Genomic DNA, 23,819 nt, shown 5'->3' with positions numbered 1-23,819 from the left:
GGGGCACTATGATATACCTTTGTTTAACTGTGGTTGATTTGGATACATTGTTTTAACATGTTGAATTGCAAAGTGGGTACATTCTTACCAAGAAAGGATTCATTCCACCAAGTGGTGTTACAAAGTTCTCAGTGAAGCTGGTCTGTTACTGTTAACACAACCGTGTTCATTCCCATTAGGAGTGGGTTCTTGACTGCTGTCTCCTTGGATCCACGTACATCTCATGGGTCCAGCAGGTCATAGATAACTATGATATAATGTACAATGCACATCAACAAGTTTTCTATACATACTAGCTCTACCACTCAGTTCCCTTTGTAAGATTCTTTGTCCACATTGCCCAGTGGGAAACATTTGGAATCCTTTTAGAACTTTCCAAATAGTTAACTTTACAGAATGTTTCCTTTGTTCTATAAAGTGCTGAATCGTTTATTTTTAAATCAGGCTTAACCTAACACAAGTTTTGTTTTGGTTTGCTCTATTTGATTTCAAGTAACCTTTCAAAACAAATCGGGGCAGATTTATAATAAATGTAGCTTGAACTTGGCTCGGAAATTTGACAGTGGCAGGCAAAGGGGACTATGTTGTTCTTATATTTCTTTTTAAAATCTCTTCTTATTTACGTCTTTTCATAGCTGGTCAACTACACTGCTTGATGCAAACTCAGTCTTGCTGGTCTCCAAAATATAACCTGAGCTTAAACAGAAGGATATGAGAAGTCAGCCTTAACAACTAGGGACTCCACACCTAGCCAACCCGGCTACTGCTATCGACCATGTGATCTGGTTCTAGTAACTGCTTCTGTCCAATTCTGTGTATCTGAGTCCAGGCATTGATAACCAAGATTATCTAAAATAGGGACAGTAACACACTTTTATTTATTTTGTATACAGAAATTGAAGTCTGATTCCTCAACTTCACCCTTGGGACCAGGGCTCTTGATTGTGTGTCTACATTCTGGATTATCCAGCTGGTCCTGGATTTTTTCCAGGGCATGCCATTATCTTGTGTCTGAATTTTTAGCAGGGACTTGCTACTTTTTGTCTGTGGCATTATCTTTTACATAGTTTATTTTGTACAAGATGGTTTTTCTTCAGTGAGGCCTATTCTCTCTGTTCTTCTCACATATTTCTCATCCTGAAAGAAAAAGATTGACAATAGATTTCAAACCCTTCTACAGCAAACTTGTTGAGCAGATTAATTGTATCCTGGAAGAGAGGTAAATTTGTAGCTCATACACCAGGAGAAAAACCTTGCTGGATAAATAGCAATAGGAGACTGAAGTTAAATCATTATTCCTCTGCCTTCTTAGCACTTGGTTGTCCAATTGACTTACAGTTATTTAAGTCTCCAATAGGATTGTAAGTTCCTTTGTGATAGGGTCTATTCTTACTCGTTTCTGTATGCCTTGCAGCCTGAGTGTAGTGCTTTCCAGGTGGTAAACACAAAGTAAATAGTTGAAAAATAAATACATATAATAAAATTAGAATACGTAAGATTCTCATTAATAGGATCAGTGTCTTATTCATTTACCTGCCATATACTAGCGTAATGTTTTCCACATAGTGAAATACTTAGTAAATGTTTGAATAGTAAAGATAGAATTCGAGTATCACTTTTCCAATGTATATTTACTAATTTTTTTTTCTGCAAAATCAGCTGTCATGTTGGCTTTTTTGTGCTTGATTTTTCTACAAAGCATTATTCTTTTTTTTTTTTTTTTTTAATTTACAGTGAGAGCAACTACATCTCGGTTAAAGTCAAATACTGTGAGTGCCCACTGTATGCTCTAACTGCTCAAATTCTTCAGGAGACACAAACATGGGCGATAAGATGAATCACTGCTTTCCTTATTTTTTTCCTCTCACCTGCTCTTTTTGCATTTTGTTGTCTAAAAGAAGAGATATAGCTATTTGAGAAGTAGAGGCAGGAGGATCTCCTGAACCCAGGTTTGAGGCTGCAGTGAGCAATGATCACACCACTGCATTCCAGCCTGGGTGACAGAATGAGACCCTATCTCTAAAAAAAGATAGGGTCTTTTTATATGTTTATCATATGTCTTATCATAGCTAGATCAACTATACTGCTTGATGCAAATTCAATCCTGCTGATCTCCAAAACAAGAAAAAAAGGAGAGAGAAATCAAGTGCATGAGAATTATGAAACATAACACAGGGGAAGAGCTTGGGGAGATGCTCATCTAATGTCCTGGGGGGAGTGCTATGCTAGGTAAGGCATGTATCTGGCTGTGACAACTCAGGAGGCTTTCTAGAGGGGTGGCATTTGAAATCAATGTGGAACTATGACCAGGATTTTGACCGAAGAACTAGGAGACCATTGGAGGAGACAAGAACATGAGTAGAGATAGAGCAGCAAGATATGTCTAGAGATTGTGAAATGGGTTTTTAAAAATGAGGCTTAATGTACAAATAGCAAACGAGTAGGAGGTAAGTCTTACAAGGTCAAGGTAGATGGAAGACATATTGTGAACTCTAGGGAACCTGTACTTCACTTGGGAAGATGGTGGAAAGCCATAACTGCATAACTGTGCATGCCTGTGCATGTGTGTGTGGGTGGGGGGTGGGGGTGGGAGAAAGATGGGTGGTTGGGTGGGGGTGGGGGGAGGGCTCCAGACCATAGCAGATCATTATAATCACTTGAGGATTTTTGAGAAAGATACTGAATTGTCCCAGATCTGTAGAGTGAGAATATCAAGGTGACTTGGGAAACTGTACTTAACAAAAATCCCCAACACTCCTCAGGTAATTTTTTTCCCCAAGTTTGGGAGTCACTTGTGAATTATAGATTACTACTGGCGAGGAAATTCTGTTCACTCATTTATCAAGAGTCTGTTGAGGCTGGGCATGGTGGCTTACGCCTGAAATCCCAGAGCTTTGGGAGGCCGAGGCAGGGGGATCACCTGAGGTCAGGAGTTCCAGACCAGCCTGGCCAACTTGGAGAAATCCGCCTCTACTAAAAATACAAAAATTAGCTGGGCATAGTGGCAGGCACCTGTAATCCCAGCTACTCTGGAGGCTGAGGCAGGAGAATTGCTTGAACCTGGGAGGCAGAGGTGGTCCTGAGCTGAGACTGTGCCACTGCACTCTAGCCTGATGACAGAGTGAGATTTTGTCTCAAAAAATAAAAATAAAAATAAAAAAAATTGGACTGAACACTTACTCTGCAGCAGACATTGCACAAATTACTGGAAATATGGAAAGGAAGACAACAGGCACCATCACTGATCTCATAGAGCTTACAGCCTAGCAGGATTAACCAACACTAAATGAGTAACTACACAAATTATAACTGTACTAAGTACTGTTGAGGAGAAGCACAGGGTACCTTGAGGAAATGCAATGATGGGCCTGACAATTCTGGTTAGTGGAGACAACCCTGAGGAGGTAAAATTTTAGTCAACAGCTCAGGAGCTTAGATAGGTGAAAGGTTTGAAAGTCACTGTAAGTGATTCAGAGTGAAATAATGACGACTTGAAATGGGGACAGAGTGATGCGGCAGATGGACAAGCTTCTGTTTCTGTTTGCTTGGTCCAATAAAATCAACGGGAAAAATACTTCAAGAAAAACATCAAAAAGTGAAGCAAAACATGAGCTATCCTTTTGGCAAAACTATGGATTTCCCAAGTTTTTAATGAATTTGATGCCATTTCTTTCTTTCTTTCTCTCTCTTTTCTTTCTTTCTTTCTTTCTTTCTTTCTTTCTTTCTTTCTTTCGTTCTTTCTTTCTTTCTTTCTCTTTCTTTCTTTCTTTCTTTTCTTTCGACAGAGCCTTGCTCTGTCGCCTGGCTGGAGTGCAGTGGCGCAATCTCGGCTCACTGCAACCTCCGCCTCCTGGGTTCAAGCGCTTCTTCTGCTTCAGCCTCCCGAGTAGCTGTGACCACAGGAGTGTGCCACCACACCTGGCTAATTTTTGTATTTTTAGTAGAGACGGGGTTTCACATGTTGGCCAGGACGGTCTTGATCTCTTGACCTGATGATCCTCCCACCTTAGCCTCCCACAGTGCTGGGATTCCAGGCATGAGCCACCGCGCCCGGCCGATGCCATTTCTTAAGCACTTAATGCTTGGCTTGGGGCTGTGGTCTTTGGAATTGAGTTTTTGTTAACCACTTCTTCAGTGCCACAGAAAACTATATTTCTGCGGGAATAAGGAATTTAAAGTTTAAAGATCTTTCTTGAACATTGCCAATGTACAAAAATACAAAAAATATTTATATATTTTCCCAATTTTAGAAAGAAAAGAAATGCCCTAGAGATCTCTCAGCTCTAAAATATTTCTCTAGGTACAACTTCTCTCTTTATCTATCATTGAGTCTTAGCTGTCTAAGGAAGCAATAAATGTTTCCAGAAACGTCCATTTCTTTTCTTTTAGGCGTTAGTTAAGCTGCAGAGCTTTCTGGGACTCCTCATTTCTGCGGAAGTGACAAATGCTGCTGTTTAATCTGTATTCCACCAGAAAGCTTAGATTACTTTTTGAGTTGATTTTCTAATTGAGTTAATTTTCTGATTTGTATAGGGATTTTTTTTTTCCTGGAAATGGCTTAATGATTAGCTCTAATATTGCCAAAATAGCAATGATTTCATGACCTGCTATTCAGTTTATATGGTGGGTGGAAGGAAATGGCTGTTTTTGATATTCAATAGACATGCGAGGGTTCTACCATTAGAAATTTCAGGGAAAATTCAGATTTCAGAATTGGAAGTGTCTTTCTCAAAACCTTTACCTAGATTCACCTGACTTTACTCCTAGCTCAAACTTTTCTCTCTCTCTCATCGTCAAAGAAGTGGTAACCCTTTTTAAGTTTCCATTTGGTTCTCAATGGCCCCTAAACTGCATCTGCTCCTGCAGCCTACAGCCTATCTTCCTAAATGTCAGTGAATTCAATGGGATCTCCACCCAGTGTCCGACCACAGTTGACAGGACTGTAGCTGGGTCCCATTCAAACCAGCTGGGGTCCTTTTTCTAGGAATATGGAACTGGGACTAACAATACATCTGTTTTTTCATGTGATAGGTATCGTCATTCCTGGAAAGTAAAAATGTAGGAGGTAGCTTTTGACATAGGAAGCTTGGTCTGGGAAAACTTTGCTCTTGATAATAGAAAAAAAAGAGAAGCATAAATGGATACGAAAAATATTATGTTTGAAATTAGAAGGAAAGGGTCACATCCAGCCCAGTGGTGACATTGCGTAGGGCCATGTTTTGTGGGTTTCCACCATGCCAAGCAGCCCCTGAGCTACAAGCAGCTCCTCCTGCCTCATTATCTCTGTGCATAGTGGGGCTGGTGGGAACCAGCTTTGAGACCACGTCATGAACCGTGTTTTGAATAGTTTGAGATACTCTTGTTTTACCTAAATGGAAATATCAAATAGGCATTGGACATGGGCATCTGAAATAGTCTTGATGAAAATGTAAATTAAAGATCATAAACCTAATAAAAGTTTGCATAGCCTTGGAAGCCAAAGTAATGGATAAGCGAACTTTAAGTAAGTTTAAAATTTTACCACTTAACTCTTTCTTTCTTACATTGAACCTATGATTTTTTATAATAAGACTTTTCTGAAATACACCCTTTGTATTGATAGTGAACAGATGGTATCAATTTATGCTTTTCTCAGCAATGTATGACAGTTATTTCTTTGCATCATTGATAGCACTGTGTATTATCTAAAAATCTTTGCTAATTTTAAAGAATGTAAGGAATAATATACCATTATTTTAATCTGCACTTCTTTGGTTATTAAGTTGGATCATTGAAAAATGTATTTATTTATTCCTTGTAGCTCTTCTTTGCTAAATTGCCTCTTTATGTCTTCTTGACATTTTCTCTTGGAAATTCAGTCTTTATGTTAAAACTTGTGAAAGCTTTTTACATAGCAAGGACATTGTTCCTGTGGATGCCATTTATACTGAAACATTATTTCCAGTTGTCATTTTTCTTTTCATTAATTTTTTTGGTATTGCTCCTTTGACCTACATATTTAATTTTTCACAGTTCAATAAATTATTCTGCTATTTCCTGGGGTTGCCTTTGGTATTTTTGAATAAAGTTCTCCTACTAGATTTTATTTAAATATTTATGTATTTCCTAACAAGTTAATGATTTCATTGAAAAACTTAACCCATCTTGGATATATTTTGATATATGAGTGAGATCTGGTTCTAACTATTTTTTTAAGTAGCTAAATGTTATTCTATCACAGTATGATTCTGTTATGGATATTTGCTCCTGCTGGCAATGTAGATCATCTAATAACTTAATCAAAGGTAACCTACCTGAATAGCATAACAATCTTCTATTTGTAAATAGTATTAAAATATTTATTAATGACTTGGGAAATATACACTCTAGTTTTTGAGAGGAAAAAAATGAAGCCACTTAAAATCTGTTCCTCTCTGACATAACTGCTATTTCTCTCCTCTCATAGTTAGGGGATTAGCATCCAAGATGCCCCTTTGAGCAAACTCTAGTAAGTTCACTTGTAATCTGAGCCTTCTAAAGTCTTCAAACACAAGCCCTTTGTTCACCAGTTCACTGTTTTGGTACAAGGTGAAAGTGTGCACATATTTTTAAGACTCTAAGGTGACTCCTTATGAGTTACTTATTTATTGAAAGCAAGATTTTATACAAGAATCGTGTGATGACTTCTCCATATTTCTTTCAAGCGTGTTATATTTCTACTGAAAATTTTTTTATTTTATTCATTTTCTCCTTAGCTTTAAGTCTAGGAACACAAAATCAGCTATCTTTTGGTAATTGATTAAATACCTACATCCATAGTTCTATTTTGCCAAATAAGAGCAGTCTGGAGTAAGCATAATTATTTACTAATTTAATACAGTAGCTATGTCTGTCTATCTATCTCTTTGTGTATCTACTGAGACTGAAAATTGGCAAATCTATTAAGAGTAATAAGAAAATCTGTGCAGTGTCTCATGAAAATCAGTGGGTAAATAAACATTTGGAGTTTATAGGTAATCATGAAGATAACACTTATAAAATAAATATTTCATTATGCTTTCATGGTCTTGGATACAGAGAATGTTGATGGCTTTTAAAATGATTTTCGTCCTTTATTTACCTGATGATACCTTCCTCACTTAAATTTTCTCTTCTATCCCCTTTTTTTTTCATTTGTAATCCTTTATTTATTACCCACTAATTAACAATTCACTAAGGTTTAGGTTTTCTTTTTTTTTTTTTTAATATTTTTATATCTCTTCTACAATGAAACCTTATATCAACTCAAAGTAATATTTTTAGAGGAGAAAGAAAAAGCTGATAATTCATGAATGATACCAGAAATATACCATCATTCCATTTCTAGGTACACATTATAAAGGATGAGGTAGAGAAGCAAAAATAAATATTACATTAGGATGCAAGACCAAGAGAGACTTGAAGTCCATTTTTAAGTTTTCAAATAGTTTAGAGCAGTTATCTTTTCCTGAGGTTCAGGAATGACTTTGGGATGGGGAGGGATGGAAAAGGCTGAGTTCCTAAACATTCTAAGACTCAGTGCAAAATTTTGGCTATATCTGATAATGTAAAAATTTTTTGGTAAGGGAGAGAAGTTTCATAGCGTTAATCACATATTGGTAGGAATCTGCGCCACAAAATAGAGAAGGACCACTTACAGGGAGAGCCTAGAGTTACAGTAAATAGATCTCTGCTCTTTTGAGTCATGTAAGGAAATTAAATTTAATGAAGATATTTCTTTTTTTACTTTGCCCTAATTCCTATTATGATGAATTCAATGTATTTTGAGTCACTGTGCTAAACCTTACAGAAATGAACAATGTAGAAAATATTTGCATCTATGTGGACTCACAAATCAGCAGAAGGGTACCATAGTGATAAGTGTCAGCAGGGTTTTTCTGAAGGGCAGGTGAAAAGACAGAAAACAGCATGGAATAGAAACACTCTCTGTCCTTGAGCCCAAGCTGGGCCTCACCAGCTGGCTTATTCTAGATGCTTAGAAGCCCAATAGATGTGGCCTAAAGAAGGTCAGCTGCCAAACATCATGGAAAAACCAGAGAATCCTTGCGGTATGTTTAAATCCTTTATGTAAGTTGACAAAAGATGAGGCCATACAAGAAGAGGGTGAGTCAGCAACACATATGAGTTACACTCTCAGATGATCCAATGCCTAGTCCACATACCTTCTCACAACAGCTGTTTCTATCGGCTACTTCAGAGAAATTCGTAATGTATCTCATGAGTTCTGCCAAATATATTACATTCTGGCAGAGGTAGTAAGGGGAAACCTGCTCCTCAGTTGGTATTTGCCTTAGGGATAATGCTTGATGGCCATCATGTAATTTTTGTCACATCTTTGCCCTTTCCATAATAGGACTTGCAGATTTATATCTAGATGCTAGCATTCATTTTAACCTTAAAAATATATGAACCATCAGGTCAAGTGTTTTTCAGATCCTTCCTGTGAAACTTACTTCTAAATTGCTTAATTTATTTTCATAAAACATTCTTAAATAAACATCTTTTGCAAATGTATTTCACAACTTAAGCTCATATCTCTCTTTCTTTTGAAAAAAAAAAAAAAAAAGAAAGAAAGAAAGCATAATGGTTCCCAAAAGGTTCTCAAAAGGAAATACTCCTTACAGTAGGGTATTATCTTTTCTCAGTAGGGTAATTTTGAGAAAAGGTAATATCCTACTGTAAGGGGTATTACCTTTGGAGAACCTTTGATAACTTTATGATTAAAATCCTATCAATATCACTCATGTGGAGTAATAGGATCCTAACACAGGTATAAGCATTGGAGGCTTTCTCAATATTTGGCAAATACAGAGTATCACACACATCTGGATTCCTTTGCAAAGAAGATATTTTATATTTAGAGGTTGCATATGGGTGTAGAACTGATGTGTTACTTGACTCCATTGTATTTGTATTTATTTTTTTATAACAACAAATTCTGGCCGGGCACAGTGGCTCATGCCTGTAATCCCAGCATTTTGGGAGGTCAAGGCGGGTGGATCACAAGGTCAGGAGATCAACACCATCTTGGCTAACATGGTGAAACCCTGTCTCTACTAAAAATACAAAAATTAGTCAAGCATGGTGGCACGTGCCTGTAATCCCAGCTACTCAGGAGGCTGAAGCAGGAGAATCACTCGAACCAGGGAGTTGGAGATTGCAGTGAGCCGAGAGCATGCCACTGCACTGCAGCATGGCAACAGAGAGAGACTGTCTTAATAAATAAATTTTTGAATTGGAAAATTCAAAATTTTTGGGAAAGTTAGAATTTTTATTTTTATTTATTTATTTATAAAACAAATCAATTTTGATAAAAAATAAAATAAAAACAAATAACATTTTAATGAAGAGGATTCACCTAATTTCTAAGCCCCAAGTCAAGTTATTCAAAAGAAGTCACTTTTGAATGGGATTTAGGTATAAAACAAACACAGCCTTTGCAGAAAGGCTTCTTTAGACCAGTGAAGAATCTGCTTAATGTTTTTTGAGGAATTTTGCTAAAACTTACAGAAACGAACAATTGGATTTTGATCTCTGCTACCTCAAATGAGATAACTAAAGTAAATCACAAGATTAAACACTGGACACGGGATTTGTAGAATTCCAGATGTAGACATGCCTTTAGCAAAAATGGAAGGAATAAGTTCTAGTGTTTTACAGCATGATAGGGTGACTATAATTAATGATAATTTATTGTATGCTTTATAATAGCTAGAGGAGATGATTTGGAATATTCTCAACACAAAGAAATGATAAATATTTAAGGTAATGGATATGTTAATTACCCTGATTTGATCATTACACATTATGTACATGAATCAAAATATCACACTGCTAGCCTGGGCAAGATAGAGAGACTACGTCGCTACAAAATAATTAAAAATCTAGGCTTTCATGGTGACATGCATCTATAGTCCCAGCTACCCAAGCGGATGAGGTAGGAGGATCCCTTGAGCCCACGGGTTTGAGGCTGCAGTAAGCTATGATCACACCATCACATTCCGCCCTGGGTGGCAGAGTGAGACCTTGTCTTAAAAAACAAAGAAACAAACAAAAACCACCACACTGTACTCCATAAATGTGTACAATTACTGTGTGTAAATTAAAGATAAAAATAACTAGCATTAGGTGAAGTGCACATCTGACTCAAGAATTGCATTATGTTTCTATATGATTCTAAGCACAAATGACTTCTTTAGCTTTTTTTTTTTTTTTTTTTTTTTTTTTAAGGCGGAGTCTCCCTCTGTTGCCCAGGCTGCAGTGCAGTGGTGCGATCTCACTGAAACATCTGCCTCCTGGGTTCAAGAGATTCTTCTGCCTCTGCCTCCCAAGTAGCTGGGACTACAGGCGTGCACCACCACGCGCGGCTAATTTTTGTATTTTTAGTAGAGACAGGGTTTCACCATATTAGCCAGGCTGGTCTCAAACTCCTGACCTCCTGATCCACCTGCCTCAGCCTCCCAAAGTGCTGGGATTACAGGCATAAGCCACCACACCCAGCCTTCTTTAGTATTTTTAGAAACCATTCACTTGTGACTTCTCTTCCAATTTTAAACTAAAGATTCTCCACACAATCTATTTGTAATGATGGCAGAGAAGCATTGTCCTTGCTAATGTGGGAAGAAGAAGTGAAAGCAATATCTAGAAGCATCATCTTCCTGTATAAAAGATAATCATTTTGATCACAGACAACACAAATGGTAGCAATGTTGGGCCAGCATAACGATATTAAATCCAGTTGTCTTCTCAGCTATATTTTATCTTCAGGAGTAAGCAAATGAATTTCTTAATATTTCATCTCCAGCTGCTCTTAGGATGTTACATTTGAGGAAAATACTCTTGCAAGTGAAGTATTTAAGATTTTTAAATGTACATGGAGTAGAAACTTAATGGTTTCAGAAACTGAATGCACAATAGGAAGAAAAAGATAAAATTATTTTATTGGTTCAAATCAACTGAAAAAAAAAAAGACATACAAATCACTTAGTTGTAATTTTAAAGAATTCCACAAACTAAACTTGAATTTAAGCATAAGCTTATGCTTACAGATTACTATTTTCTAGCTTACTGATTATTATTTGAATTAAGCAGTAAGAACTAAAACTTAAGTTTTTTAGTTTTATAGATTGATTTGAAGGCATGCTGCCTTGCTAATATGGAAATAAATTTATTTCTTAAAAAATTATTATTTTACTGGATTATGTCAGAAGCAGGGCTGTGTTCTTGAGGAAGGACAAGTTTTTTCTCTGACTCATCAGAATGAAGCTCTCACTGTTCTGCCCTTCACAGGTTGGGTTGGGTAGTTGTGCTGAATGGGGACAGGGTTATCTCCTTCAACATTTGATAGAAGAGCACGGAATTGTTCCAGCTGGAAGGATAAAATATTTCAAAAGTCAAAAGTTTTAAAGTTAGATAAAGCATTTTATTTAGAGTACACTAATGCTCGATATTTAGAAAACTGAGTTAGAAATTGCTATGACATCACTAATAGGAAAAGAAAAAGCCCCAAATCCTTTAGATTCATTCCTTTGAACCAATCAGTTTGCTTAAATTGTTGATGACTGGGTTAAAGTATCAACTTTCTTACCAACTATGTTGGGTGAGTGACTTATTAGCTTGGTACCTTAGTTTCCATATAGTACTTACTGCACTGTGTTGTTGTGAGATTAATTGGCTTAATACAGGCAAAGCCCTTAGAATGATGCTTGACATATAGCATGTGCTCAATAAATGTCAGTTAGCAACAGGCTACAATGCTTGTCCTGTAGGTTTGTTATGAAATTTATCTACGAAAACATATGTAAGGCACCTAATAAATGTATTGACCAATCAATGATACGTATTGTAATCACTATTATAAACAACAGTTAATGAGATATTTTGTTGAATATTTAAAAGTTTAAGCTCCACAAAAATAACAAATCTTTTGCCAACTATCGAGGTATGCCAACTGAGAGCCACGATTCCCCAAAGTCTTATTGAAATGTCCAGTCACAGTTTTTCCTTTATTTGTGAAACATTTAAGAAGATATTTAACAAGGTCGGACTTTTCCTTATTAAGGAGAAAAGAATAGTGAGAGTTCTGAATCTCATTTTTTTTCTCATAGAGGCAAAAAAAGTATTATAATTCACTTTTTGGATAGTTTAGTAGGCCCATGCTTCAAAATTAATATTTTTAAGTTGGGAGGAAAAATGAACTCACAAAGCTAGTTGAAATAATTATCTCTCTCACTGATATTATCAATTAAAGTAATAGTCCTGCCACACATAACGAGTTCCCATTCATTCGCCTTTGATACTCTACCTGTTCTGAGCTGACACTGATGCTCTCTTTACAGATGATCCAGGTTACACTCTCATAAAGAGGAGGATGTGTCAGAGAGCCAGAGTAGGTCCAGAAATTCAGGGATGAAGGAAGAGTAGATGGGTCAAAATTTGTGAATGGGGCTTGTTTGCCCTGGAAGAAAAGTATACATAATTACAGCATAATATAAAATGCTTATATGAATATATGTGACACACACACACACACTCACACATGCTATATTATCTTGTTATACATTATTTAGAGATTTTAGTTAAGAGTCATTGATTTTTCTACTATTTAGTATTTCATGACTGATGTGTTTGTGGATACAAACAATAATATCAACAGAAGAAAAAAGATGAAAAATGTGCTACATGTAAGTTTTTGATCATTACATATTCTTCATCTGGTTGCAGATAAGCAAAGCTTCAAAAAAGTATTTTAGCATATATATATATCTTTAAAAGATATTTGATTTCTAGTATAAAGCTTTTATTTTTTTCTCTAGGAATGATGTCAGATTCTATTTTAGTGGCAAAGATCTTTATTGACATGCATATTGGTCATGTTTTAGTTTTATTCTATTTATTTACATTATTTTTTCTGATTAGTATTGATGTATAGGAAATGTACTGATATTTATGTGTGTATAGGAAATGTACTGATATTTGTATGTTAATCTTTTATGCATTCTGTATTTTTTATGATTCTTTTGAAGTTTTCAGGTAGATGTTAATGATAATATCTGCACATAATTATAGTTTCCTTTTTGCTTTTTGAATATCTATTATAATATGTACTCTTTCATTATTTTGTTGCACTGATTAGGACTCTTATTATAATTTTCAATTGTGATGGTCACAGTGGCACCTTGGTCTTGTCCTTGATTGAAATGAAAGTGCTTGAAGTGTTCACTATGACATTAAATGTTGATACTAGTTTCTAGGTAAGATTCTTTATCAAATTCAAGAAATTTTCGGACAGTTTTCTTTCATTTTGTTTTCTCCTAAAGAAAGGGCATTAACTTATCAAATGGTTTTTAAGCATCTAACAAGTTGATCATGAGGTTTTCTTCATCTTTACTTTGTTAATATAGTGAATTACATTAAGATTTTCTAATATTGAATCACTCTTGCATTTTTGAGATTAAACTCTACTAGTTCAGAACTACTCTTTTAATACACTGTTGAATTTGATTTGTTATAGTAGATTTTAGGATTTTCTTTAGCTACATTCCTAAGAAGGATTATCCTACATTTTTGTTTTGTTTGTTTTATAGTTTTCATACCCAGTTTTGGTATCAGATTCCATTAAATTGATGGGAAGTTTTCTATCTGTTCCTTCATCTGGGCGGTTTAGTTAACACTGGCATGTCTGTGCCTTAAACGTCGAGTAACCATTTTCTGTGAAATGGTCTGGGCCTGGTCTTTTCTTTTAATAGATACATTTTGAGTATCATTTAAATTTACTTTTAGGTTCTCAGTCTATTTTGGTATTCTAACTCATTTTGAGTCAATTCCCTTACTTCATATTTTCTTGGAAAATTATCTATTTTATCTAAATTTTCAAATTTACTTGTATAATGTTATAAAGAATATTGTCTCTTAAAATTTTCTTTTATATCTTTAGTTACAACCTATTTATTTTGAATAATATTTTAAATGTATGGCTTTTTTTCTCTTTATCCAACTTCCCCAAAGTCTGCCTTTTTCATTGTTCTTCCAAAGAATCAACTTTTCAATTTATTGATAAAAATTTTACCCTTTACTTATTTCTCTCATTTATTTATTTATTTATTTGAGATAGAGTTTAACTTGTCACCCAGGCTGGAGTGCAGTGGTATGATTTCAGCTCACTGTAACCTCCGCCTCCTGGGTTCAAGTGACTCTCCTGCCTCAGCCTCCTGAGTAGCTAGGACTGCAGACATGAGCCACCATGCTCAGCTAATTTATTGTATTTTTAGTAGAGACAGGGTTGCACGATATTGGCCAGGCTCGTCTTGAACTCCTGACCTCAAGCAATCCGCCAGTCTTGGCCTGCCAAAGTGTTGGGATTACAGATATGAGCCACCACACCTAGGCATCATTTTTCTTTCTTATTTTATTCTTTTCTGCTTTTAGCTTCACTAATTATTTTCTTCTATTTTCTTTTCATATGTTATGTTTGATAACTCTTGAGTTGAGGGCTTATTTTTTTATCATTTGTACCTTTTAAGACACTCATTTAAGTTTAATCTTTTCTAGAATCAGCATAAATCAGATTTATTTTACATAAAAATATGACAGTTCTCCACATTGCAAAAAATGACAAATCTCTGATTTATGGCTTGACTACTTACCATTAAAACAGTAAAGCTAAGGTTGTGTATATAAAACAATTTTTTTGAGTTGACAAATAGAAATTATGGTTATAAAAGATTGTATATCAATCGTGTCTCAAAAGAATAGCCTTTACTTCTGAATTTTTGTACTGCTAAAAAAATAGAGATATCTTTATTTATCAAATGGAAAATCACAATTTAGTTAGATACAATTTTTCAAGGAAATTTAAATGGCTATGTAATTTGTTTTTCTGAAGACCATATCCTGCTGAAATAAACCATAACTACTAAAAACAAAAAACCCAAACAATTCCCTGCATTCGAGACTTTCTCAGAGGCAGGCAATATTGAAGAAGCACCTTAATTTTCAGGTGGTAGCTTTTGCTATGGGCTTCCCACTTCCCCTTCCAATACTTTATTAAATAATTTCCATAGATCCATAAATTCTTGTTCTGTGATTGTATTTACCTTGGTTTTAATTGCATGGAGGGCATCAAGTACTTTCTGCAGCTTTGGGTTTGCCTCACCAACGTGGAGATTTAAAAAAAAAAAAGTGGGAGATAAAGATTATTATCAGTGGAACACTGCTTGGCTAAGTTTTTAATGTTTTTCAGTTAAGCACTGACAAGAGGTAAGGTATATTCTCTCTGCTTTAGAAGGGGAATTTTTTCAAGCTGTATGTCTTTGAGGGCCTTTGTACTCTATAAATGTTTATAATAGATACCTTCAGATAAAGTAGCAAACAAAAGCTTGATTTAAGCTTAATTATTAGCAATATCTTCAAAGTTATACAGGGCAAAATATAGAAATTTAGCAAAACTGCGAGACAAAAAACAATCTCTTACTTTTGGTCTGTTGAATTAGTTAACATTACTCCAGTATTTGGCATGTAGTAACTGCTCAGTAAAGATTAAGTAGAAATGCTATAATTTCAAGAGTTACTTAGTTACCCAGGCATACCCAATTTAATAATAAGTTTTTTGTAGAACTTTTAAGGAATGCTTCTATAGAAAATTGGAGCAACATTTGCCGTTAAAAAAATCAATGGAACGTTCTTTGTAGGAAAATAAATCTCTTAATACTTCTTTCCTAATGAGATTTTAAATTGATAAATTTCTGTATCTATGGTTTCAGGTTTTCTTATTAACATTTAATAATATTTCTTCACTGATGAGATAGTAAATCAATAAATTTCAGAATCTATAATGTAGGATGTTTAGAGGAAAGGGAATTTGGAAGAGCTGGAAAATAGAAATTCCTTTTTCCCTGTGAATACCTTTCTGTTTCACTTCCACCTGAAACTCATTTCTCTCTTTAAAAGGGAAAACCAGAGATAAAACCAAGCAATAAAGTACTAGGCACTGTTTGTTCACTTGTAGTCATTGAATGGGGACTTTCCAATAAGAAATTCTAAAATATATGTTGCCTTAATTCCTCCTATTTTGAAGTCTGATTGGTAAGACAGTGGAAGAAGAGCTGTGTAACTGTCTGTAACCCACCTTCAGCAAAACACCAATAACTGCCAAAGCATCAGCCTCTGAGATAGCTTCAGCAAGGCTGGAGTACTTTGCAGGATTCCAGTGAACTATGTGAAGCTAAAAATGATACTATGGTTAATTAATTGTTTATACCAGTGTGAAGACAAAAGATAAATTATAAGTTAACCTGTTACCATATGATGATGTATCTTGGCTTAGACAGATAAAACTTATGTGAACCTTTCTCCAATGGGCTAGAAGAGTTATGTTCTCACTCTTAGGAAGGGTTATCTGTGTGACAAGCAGAGATTGCAAAACCTGGAACCGGTAAGCAAAATTTCTTTTCCTACGCTATTTTTATTTAATATCCTTTAGAAGTATCTCTCTTTGTTATGAAAAGATCAGAAAATATGACTAACTAGATTTTGGGAAAAAAATTGAAGTAATTTTCTCTCACATGAGGTATTTTATAGTAAATTTATGAGAAAGGGTTCCTGGAGTACCTGGGAGTCTTGGCCAAGAATAGATTCTTTCAGGCACATTCGTGTCCTTTCTAGACACCTCTCAAACGAATATCTTCAGTCTGATGTCCCTGTGAACTCTAGATTTGTACATCCAAGTCTGTATGTATGTGTTCTTGATATTTCTACATGGATGTCTAATAGATGTCTCAAACTTAATATGGTCAAAATAGAAGACTAGATTTCCTTCTTGCCAAACTTTCTTAATTTTACCTTCTTAGGATAAGGCTTGTAAATTGCTCAATCAATAAGTACAACAATTGTCATTCATTTCTTACTTTGCTGACTGATCAACATTCACATCTTATAGATTATACCTCTCCACATGTTCACAACTTTGAGCCTGTGCATTAGCTTCTAATTTTCTCTGGAATTTCCTTCCTCATGATTCCCAGTGGTAGACTTTTGTCTTGAATTAGGATTGAACTCAAATGCCACTCCTTAAATAATTCTTTTCTGATTATGCAATATAAAGTAACCATCATAAACCAAAACAATTCTATCCATATCACTTATTTAATCTCTCTTCTCCCTTTTTTCCTCTCTCCCTCCCTTTCTCCCTCTCTTCTGACCTTCCCCCCTTTCAGGGTAATTATCTTTCACTTACTAAATTACATTACCTCACCAGAATATTTGAATCCATCCACCGTGTGTTCTGAACCATACTCATTTTTACTGTCCCTGTGAAAATGTAACTGGTGGAGCCTATAGCTGTTAGAGAGAGGACCACCTTTCACCACTGGAAAAATAAAGGGAACCTATTGTTAGCCTTTTGCTCCACAAGCTCTAGCTTATCTTTGCATTTAATAGAAACCAACACTAAACTGTGTTGAGTAGAAGTGAAACCAAACATTAGTACCTTTCATCTTGGTTCCCACCCCCCACATCCATGAGGTTGACAGTCATATGTATGGTGCACCCCTGACTATGGCATTGATGAAATATTCCATGAGTTATATACATTTCCCAGCACAAGAGCTGTAATTTTACCTATTTCTGACTCCAAGAAGGCATATTGCAAAGTGGGTGAATGATATCATTATGGGCTGTCCTTGCGTCTCCTTTAATTTGCAAGTTTATTCCTTCATTCTTTCAACAAAGACAGTATGCATCAAAAATCTTTAGTAGTTGATTTTGAGTAATGAGCCATTCTTCACCTACTCTGTAACTGATGAAGACATAACAGTGTATCTTGACAGCTTTGATGAGAATCCCTGGCCAGGGACCAAGAGAGAGTACCAGTGGGGCAGTGGGCCACTTTGAAAACTTTGTCTGGAGAACCTATCCGATGATAATATTAGTTAAATGCATATACTACCAGACCTAATCTAATATTAATAATGAACATAGCCCCAAGGTGCCTAAAATTTAGGCCTCAGAAACTCATAAACAAGTTTAGCATTTTAAATCAGTTGAACTGTTTTATGGAATTGTCATTTAATAAAGTATTCAATAAACCTTCATGAAAAGCTAATTCCATAGCAAAATTGTCCCAGATTCTGGAATATAAGGATAATCCAGTCACTGCTTTGTTTTCCTTTTTTCTTTTTTGAGATGGAGTCTAGCTCTATTGCCCAGGCTGGAGCTCAGTGGCATGATCTCAGCTCACTGCAACCTGCAACTCCCGGGTTCAAGCAATTCTCCTGTCTCAGCCTCCTGAGTAGCTGGGATTAAAGGCACACGCCACAATGCCCAGATAATTTTTGTGTGTTTTTAGTAGAGACGGGGTTTCACCATGTTGGCCAGGCTGGTCTTGAACTCCTGCCTCAAGCAATCCGCGCTCCTCAGCCTCCTAAAGTGCTGGGATTACAGGCATGAGCCACCGCACCCGGCATTTGTTTCTCTTTTCTACTGTGCTCATTCATCCTTATCCCAATTAAAAATATTTGCTATATTTGAATGACTGTTTTACTGAACTTTTCTGGATAAATACTGTTTATTCAGAGAGAGTGAAGTAAACATGCAGATACTGGAATGGCCAGAAGAGATGTGATGGTGACTTTGAAAAGAAAGACTGAAAATACAGAGCTGGGAGTTCCAAAAATTGTCTTTATCCTTTGGGCGTTTTCTGGAAGTCCAAGATGCCTCAGTAGACTATAGCAATGCTACAAACAAGCTCAAAGGACTTAGGATGGGTGTCATGTTTCTTAAGCACTATTTAAAAAATTTCCCCAGTACACTTTAAGGAAAAGGATATCAGAAGGTCTTTCAGCTCACCTAATTGGTTATCGTTGTCTTCAAAATTTACATGGAAGGAATGTCCCACATTGATAATTTCTTTGGCTGTGGCTGGTTTGTAGGAGACAGAGGTTTCAGAGAGGTGTCATGTTTGGCTTCGCTGGTTTTAATATCAATCGGGAACTGGTTATTTCCATTAGCAATGGGGTACAGCTTGCCCCATTGTTCAGGACCTACCAGGAGACACACATGTGTAAAATTGATAGTTAATCAAATGCTTGATTCCAAGTATTAGGAGTATAGTCACCTGTTTGCTTATTAGATTAGGATTTATTTAAGTGTATTAAATGATATTCTGTTAAGATTAATAGACATTCTGCATTTGAAAATGTCCCTTTTTGGCCGGGCGTGGTGGCTCAAGCCTGTAATCCCAGCACTTTGGGAGGCCAAGGCGCTGGATCACAAGGTCAACAGATCGAGACCATCCTGGTCAACATGGTGAAACCTCGTCTCTACTAAAAATACAAAAAATTAGCTGGGCATGGTGGCGCATGCCTGTAATCCCAGCTACTCAGGAGGCTGAGGCAGGAGACTTGCCTGAACCCAGGAGGCGGAGGTTGCGGTGAGCCAAGATCGCGCCATTGCACTCCAGCCTGGGTAACAAGAGCGAAACTCTGTCTCAAAAGAAAAAAAAAAGTCCCTTTTCTTTTCTTTTTATTTTTGTAGACAGAGTCTTGCTGTGTCATCCAGGCTGGGGTGCAGTGGTGCACTCTCGGCTCACTGCAACGTCTGCCTCCCAGACTCAAGCGATTCTCATGCCTCAGCTTCCCGAGTAGCTGGCATTACAGGCATATCCCATCATGCCTGGCCAATTTTCTTGTTATTTTTAGTAGAGGCAGGGTTTCATCATGTTAGCCAGGCTGGTTTCGAATTCCTGACCTCAAGGGATCCACACACCTTGGCCTCCTACTGAACTCAGCCTTCCTTTTTTCTATATTATACTATGAAATAGTGTATTTGTCAATACTACTAATAGAGGTGTATACTTATAGTCTACAGGATCAGGCTATACATATTTTGCTATTAGAAATAGATTCTAATACAAGCATACCTCATTTTATCGCCCTTCACTTTATTGTGCTTTGCAGATATTGCATTATTTTTACAAACTGAAGATTTATAGCAACCTCCCATCAAGCAAGCTTATTAAAGGCATATTTTCAATAGCATGTGTTTACTTCATGTCTCTGTGTCATGTTTTGGTAATTCTCTCAATGTTTTAAACTTTTAAATTGTTCATATATCTGTCATGGTGATCTTTGATGTTATCATTGTGATGGTGTTGTGGTACCATAAACCATGTCCATGTCAGATGATGAACTGCATCTGTGAACGTTGTGTGTGTTTTAACTACTTTACCGACTGTTCCCCATCTCTCTCCCTCTCTATAAGTCTCCCTATTCCCTGAGACAGCAATATTAAAATTAGGCTGTTTAATAACCCTACAATGATCTGTAAGTGTTCCAGTGAAAGGAAGAATTGCATGTTTCTCACTTAAAATCAAGTTAGAAATGATCAAGTTTAGTGAGGAAGGCATGTCAAAAGTTGAGACCAGGCCGGGCGCGGTGGCTCACGCCTGTAATCCCAGCACTTTGGGAGGCTGAGGTGGGTGGATCACGAGGTCAAGAGATCGAGACCATCCTGGTCAACATGGTGAAACCCCGTCTCTACTAAAAATACAAAAAATTAGCCGAGCATAGTGGCGCGTGCCTGTAATCCCAGCTACTCGGGAGGCTGAGGCAGGAGAATTGCCTGAACCCAGGAGGTGGAGGTTGCGGTGAGCCGAGATCGCGCCATTGCACTCCAGCCTGGGTAAACAAGAGCGAAACTCCGTCTCAAAAAACAAAAAACAAACAAACAAAAAAGTTGAGACCAGCCAAAAACCAGATCTCTTGTGCCAGTTAGCCAAGATGTGAATACAAAATAAAAATTCTTGAATAAAAAATTAAAGGTGCTACACCAGGGCACACACAAATGATGAGAAAGCAGAGCAGCATTATTGCTGATATGGACAAAGTTTGAGTAGTCTGGATAGGAGACCAAACTAACAACCACATTCCCTTAAGCCAAATCCTAGCAAGAGCAAGGGTCTAGCTCTCTTTAATTCTGTGAGGGCTGAGAGAGCCAAAGAAGCTGCAGAAGAAAAACTGCAGAGGTTAGTTCATGAGATTTAAAGAAAGATGCCATCTCCATAACATGAAAGTGCAAGGTGAAGTGGCAAGTGCTGATACAGAAGCTGCAGACAGTTACCCAGAAGATGTAGCTAAGACAACTGATGAAGGCGACCACACTAAACAACAGATTTTCAGAGTGGGCAAAACAGTCTCCTATTGGAAAAAAAGATAGCATCTAGTACTTTCACAGCTAGAGAGGAGAAGTCGATGCATGGTTTCAAAGTTTTAAAAAATGGCCTGACTCTTTTTAGGGTCAAGTGCAACTGTTGACTTTAATATGAAGCCAAAACTCATTTAGTGTTCTGAAAATCCCAGGACCCTTAAGAATTATACTTACACTACTCTATCTGTGCTCTATGAAAGGAACAACAAAGCCTGGATGACAGCACATCTGTTTACAGTCTGGTTTACTGAATATTTTGAAGCTCACTGTTGAGCTCTACTCTTCAGTTAAAAAAAAAGATTCATTTCAAAATATCACTGCTCATTGACAATGCACGTGGTCACCCAGGAGCTCTGATGGAAGTGTACAAAAAGATTAATATTACGTTCACGCCTTCTAACACAGCATCTATTCTTCAGTCCATGGATCAGAGAGTAATGTCAGTTTTCAAATCTTATTTAATACATTTTGTAAGGCTATAGTTCCCATAGATAATAGTTTTTTATGATGGATCTGGGTAAAGGAAATTGAAGTTGTCTAGAAATAATTCACTATTCTTCATAAACGTTTGTAATTCATGGGAGAAGGTCAAGTTATCAACATTCACAGGAGTTTGGAAGAAGTTGATTCCAAAGTCATGGATGACTTTGAGCCTTCCTAACCTTCAGCAACCACCACCTTGATCAGTCAGCAGTCATCCAGGCAAGATCCTCCACCATCATAAAGGTTAATACGTGCTGAAGGCTCAAATGATCACTAGCATATTTTAGCAATAAAGTATTTTAAATTAAGGTATGTAGATTTTTTAGACATAATGCTATTGCACGCTTAATAGACAACAGCATGGCATAAACGTAACTTTTAAATGCCCTGGAAAACTCCTAATTTTATGTGACTTGCTTTCCTGTGGTGTTTGCTTTATGATAGGGATCTGAAACTGAACCTGCAGTGTCTCTGAGATATGCAACAGCCATGCCCCAAAAGACAAGCTAAGAATACATCCTAAGGTATTATTATTATTTACAGCAGGTACTTCAAAAATTAACCTATGGCTGTACAGGTATTTTAAATGCTTAATATCTCTTCTAGGAAAATAAGAATAAGCTATCATTTAATTTGATACAATATTGATATTATATCATATAAACAGAAGAACTCTTACCATTTTTGCCATCATATCCCCAGTCTGGACTTGCCATTATCTTCTACTCAGTTTTCTTTCTGAAAACAAAAACAATAGCTGGAATAACTAACTGCAACTGTGCGTGCAGGAGATGCCTTATATCCCAGCTTGGGTATTTTTATAGAAACTTATTTGCCCTTAATAGCCCATTATTTCATCATCTCTGCTTATCAGGAAGTACACATATCTAAGAAAAAGGTTTTGTAAAAAATTCTACAAGGGCTATGTTAGTTACAATTGCTTTATTTTCTTATATTGTAAAAGAGAATTATAAAATCCTAGATTTTATGAAGCCAACTCCTGTTTCACTCATGTTAGAAGAAGATATGGCTTAATGTTATTATATATAATTCTTTAGATTTCCTCAATGAAAAATACTTTGTACACTTAAAATTTCCAATTCTACCCCTGTTATTTAAGCAATACAAGCAAAAGCAATTTATCAAGAGAATAATTTGTGTTTCCAGACTGATCTGAACTAGTATCATAATGTTAATTTAAAATCAGATAAATTACTAATCATTTAATAATATTATTTATAATGGTACAGTCTATAGATAAACAGGGTAAGAATAAAGTCCATTTTGGAGCAATATTGGAATTCATAAACAGAGAAGATTTTAATATTAAAGTTAAATATGGCTCAATATTTATTTTATACATCAAATAGATCTACTAGAATAAAAGCCTTCTTCTGTAATAGTTCTATACAATTTATAAACTCCTTTCTTAGTATTTTATTTCACCATCACATGTGCACACAAATCCTATGTAATAAGAATTAGCATTTTGTAATTGAGATATGTTGAGGTACTTTGCCACAACTAGCGAGAAGCCAAGACTTCAGTCTCCTAATCCAGTTGCCTTCTTCACTATACCTCCACCAAATGCCACACTAAACCTCCTTCTATGCTTACAATGCTCTTAAGTCCAAGTTAAGCCTGGACCAAGATGAGAACTGATGCCCACCAAGTGATGAGAAGGTATACAGGACTTTTCAGGAAGGCAAAGAAAACTGATTAGGATGTGCCAGACTCTGGCCAGTTCTACATGTTCAAGGCTCTAAATATGCTCAAAGAAAAGATAAGCAGAAAAGTAAGCTTCAATAGTGATGCTTTTCTCATGCCAGGATAGTCATTCCTCCTTTCACACTGTAAGATTTGTCTGAGCTGCTGCAAGCCCTGAAAAAAGAGAGGGATCGGGAGCAATTTTCACTAAGGCTGACTGGAGACACGTTGTTTGCTCCTTTGCAGTTAACGATGGTGCATTGCCTCATATGCAGAATGGGCTGTGGTCATGAATATCCACAGAGTGGGAAGAGGCCCAAGCTCCCACTCTATGGCTTTAGTAGGCATAAGAAGATATTGTTTAAAGGAAACTTTTTTTTTCAAAGTGCTATTTGTTTAAGGCCCATAGG

General features: G+C 36.3%; 1 protein-coding gene across 1 annotated transcript; it reads right to left on the bottom strand.

Moving 5' to 3' along the window:
- Positions 1–11,272: 11,272 nt before the first annotated feature.
- Positions 11,273–22,495, bottom strand: CA1 (carbonic anhydrase 1). The gene is given in 8 exon segments (XM_003734967.4): positions 11,273–11,386; positions 12,323–12,475; positions 15,114–15,176; positions 16,145–16,240; positions 17,265–17,383; positions 18,862–18,951; positions 18,954–19,055; positions 22,382–22,495. Coding segments are annotated over 8 exon segments (774 nt in total). The 5' UTR covers positions 22,419–22,495.
- Positions 22,496–23,819: the final 1,324 nt, after the last annotated feature.

Source organism: Callithrix jacchus, chromosome 16 (genome assembly GCF_049354715.1).
Source record: "Callithrix jacchus isolate 240 chromosome 16, calJac240_pri, whole genome shotgun sequence".
Classification (NCBI taxonomy): Eukaryota; Metazoa; Chordata; class Mammalia; order Primates; family Cebidae; genus Callithrix; species Callithrix jacchus.
The sequence above is the reverse complement of the archived record's forward strand: the minus strand, read 5'-3'. Positions and strand labels throughout refer to the sequence as shown.